Source organism: Felis catus, chromosome A1, assembly GCF_018350175.1.
Source record: "Felis catus isolate Fca126 chromosome A1, F.catus_Fca126_mat1.0, whole genome shotgun sequence".
In the NCBI taxonomy this organism is placed as follows: domain Eukaryota; kingdom Metazoa; phylum Chordata; class Mammalia; order Carnivora; family Felidae; genus Felis; species Felis catus.
Genome location: NC_058368.1, coordinates 84125170 through 84128449, shown reverse-complemented (window position 1 = coordinate 84128449; position 3280 = coordinate 84125170). Strand labels below are relative to the sequence as shown.

General features: G+C 44.5%; 1 protein-coding gene across 1 annotated transcript; it reads right to left on the bottom strand.

Annotated features, from left to right (window-relative positions):
• Positions 1 to 331: 331 nt before the first annotated feature.
• On the bottom strand, positions 332 to 1558 carry LOC101084082 (olfactory receptor 2T1-like). The gene has a single exon (XM_023239879.2). It carries the CDS (start codon positions 1541 to 1543, stop codon positions 665 to 667), a length of 879 nt encoding a protein of 292 aa, XP_023095647.2. The 5' UTR covers positions 1544 to 1558; the 3' UTR covers positions 332 to 664.
• Between the last annotated feature and the right edge of the window lie 1722 nt (positions 1559 to 3280).

The window sequence follows — 3280 nt, the reverse complement described above, 5'->3', positions numbered from 1 at the left end:
CAACACTACAAATCAAAACCTCAACTCCCCTGAACTGCACATTCTAAAGGGAAAAAGAAACATTGAATACACAAATTAAGTTAGAAAGAGATGGTGGAATGGGATAGGGATACCATCTTGGACAGTGTGGCCAGTACAGGCATCTCTGATATAATCATATTTGAGAAGTTCCTCATGCAAACATGCAAAAGTGTGGAGGAAAGCACCCAGGCATCAGGAACTCTGTGTTGAAGGACCACAAACTGGGATTGTGCTTAGGAATTCTGATCAATAAGGCAGCCAGTGTGGCTGGAGGACAGGGATGAAGGAGAAATTTGGGGAAATAGCCAGAGAAGAAGGGCTTTGGGGGCCCTTTGGGGAGAAGAGATGCTTTTGGACATTTAGTGACAGAGGCGATGAAATATTGCCCTTTGGACAAGGGATGGCTGGAACAGAAACCAGACTGGAGTTTGTTGAGGTGAGGCAGGGGAGTGAAAAGTGGATACTGACAATCTGGACAACTCTTTGAGGAGAAAGGCAGTGGATGGAGGGGAATAAGGGGTTGCCTTTTCACTTCCATTTATGTGGATTTGGGACTCCACTTCTCTTCTCAGGAGGAAATCCTAGAATGGGCTCCTGAAGCCACAGAGATGTCCTAGAGGTGGAAGGCCCCCTCTCCTGAGTGTTAAGCAATCTTACCCATCCCACACTTCCCTATGACATTCTTCATTGCTCCTGTCACTTCCTTGTTCCTGAGACTGTAGATGACAGGATTCAGCATGGGTGTGAGGACTGTATAGAAGATGGACACTACATCATCCTGGCCAGGAGAGTGGTAGGATGCAGGTAACATATAGGTATAGACGAGGGGTCCATAGAAGAGGTTGACAACTGTTAAGTGGGAGGAGCAGGTGGCTAGGGCCTTCCGACGCCCCTCCACAGAGTGCATCCCAAGCACTGCTGCCAAGATGAGGGCATAGGACATAGTGATAAAGGCAATGGGCAGCAGAAGGACTACCACACCTGTCACAAAAAGAACGTGCTCGTAGGAGGCTGTGTCAGCACAAACCAGCCTCAGCAGTGAGGGCACCTCGCAGAAAAAGTGTGCAATCTTTCTTGAGCCACAATAGGGGAACTGCAGGGTCAGTGCAGTCTGGATGGAGGCATTGAGAGACCCTCCCAGCCAGGAGGCAGCCACCATGAGCAGACAGGTCTGATGACTCATGAGTGATGGGTAGCGCAGAGGGTTGCAGATGGCCACGTAACGGTCATAGGCCATGAGGGCCAGCAGGAGGCACTCTGTGGCCCCAAAGAACATGAAGAAAAACATTTGTGCTCCACAGCCCACAAATGAGATGCTAGTCCAGCCAAAGAGGAAGCCTGCTATCATCTTGGGGATGGTGACTGAGGTGAAGAAGATGTCCAGAAAAGACAGCTGGCTGAGGAGGAAATACATGGGTGTGTGGAGCCGGGCATCTGCCCAGATCAGGAAAACCATGGCAGTGTTGCCAGCCATGGCAAGTGTGTAGACTACCACAACCATGCTGAAGAGGAACAGGTGCATTGGGCTCTCATTAAAAAGGCTTGTGAGGACAAAGCCGCCGGTGGAGGACTGGTTCCAGGGCCCTCTGCCTGCCTCTTGCCAAGCCTCGCTGTGGGGAAGAAGTAAACCAACTCATCATGGGCTATAAAGTATCCACTCTGAGTCGGAGAGTGGAGTGATGGATGAAAACAGCAGACGGCGACAATTAAGTGAGCTGACAGAGGGGCTGTGGGAGTTCTTCCTAATATTTTTTAAAGTTTTTGTAGGTTTGGCATTATTTCATGATGAAAAAGTACTATAAAAAAACATGTCATGCAGCCAAAGCAGTGCTTAGATGAGACTTTTTTCCCATTTTTTTTAGTGTTTATTTATTTTTGAGAGAGACAGAATGCAAGCAGGGGAGGGGCAAAGAGAGAGGGAGACACAGAATCCAAAGTAGGCTCCAGGTTCTGAGCTGTCAGCAGAGAGCCTGAGCAGGGCTTGAACCCATGGAACTGTGTGTCATGATATGAGCAAAAGTCAGATGTTTAACTGACTGAGTCACCCAGGCTCAGGAGAGGAGAACTTGTAATGTAAAATGTATGTGTTAAAAGAGAGGAAAGACTAAAAACTGATGATCAAAGTTTCCATTGTAAAAAGCCAGAAAAAGAACCACAGTACATTAGAACACTCCATGTTTTGGGGCATCTGGGTGGCTCAGTCAGTTAAACATCTAACTCTTGAACTTGGCTCAGGTCATGATCTCATGGTTTGTGGCTTAAAGCTTGGTATTGGGCTCTGTACTGACAGTGTGGAGCCTGCTTGGGATTCTCTCTCTCTCTCTCTCTCTCTCTCTCTCTCCCCTGTTTGCCCCATCCCCTGCTCTCTATAAAAAATAAATAAACATGAAAAAAAATTAGAACGCCCATGTTTTGTGAAATATACATACTTAGCAATATTTCTAATAATACACAAATGAGTAAATATGCACACAAGAAAAAAAAATTTAAATAAAACATTTACTTTCATGTGTAAACTAAGAACTAGATCTACAAATATATGAATTATATATTTCAAAATTCTTATTTACATGAGGATCCATGTGACGAATTTTTCTTAGAAATAGGTGAGATCTTTTGCTATGGCTGACAGGTGCATTTTATCAGCTAGCAAAGCTGTGCCATGCCATCTTTCCCTTGTTGCCTTGACTCCCAGGAGTCCTAAACATGCCCTTTGTGCTCAGATGTAGGAATTGCTCTTAAGTAGATTTCTGGAAGTCCGTTGTCCTCATCCCCCGTACTGTTACCTCATGTGAAGAAGTTTATAAACTTGTTTGATAGAGAATGGGACTCATTATAAATCTGTGAACTTCATAATAGGAGTAGGTAAACCAGTTTCAATAGTTGCTTTTGGAAGTATCAGAGGCCCTTAAAATTCTCCCTTATCAAATTACTTTTCTTCAAGTAAAGTCAATCTCTGTGAATGTCAAATTAAGCTATGATGAGAAAGAAGTCAAAGGCAGTTTTAGAAGATGTGGATGAGGGACAAACTCAGACCACACATTCCATGGTAAGACAGCTGGCAGAGAACTTCCCACCACTCAAAATCCCTGAGACTTCATGGCCTGTTGCCTTTCTTGGTTCCACTACCCAAAATCCTAGGGAATGTTTTGAATTCTAGCTTATATTTTTGGGCTTGTGTATGATAACAAATGGCTTAAATGAAAGATAAATAAAATGAACTTCCCAGAATTCTATAATGAGTTGAGAATATGAGAGA

Excerpts from the sequence above, each read along its gene's own strand:
- LOC101084082 (XM_023239879.2), bottom strand. The coding sequence starts at position 1,543 with ATGCACCTGTTCCTCTTCAGCATGGTTGTGGTAGTCTACACACTTGCC.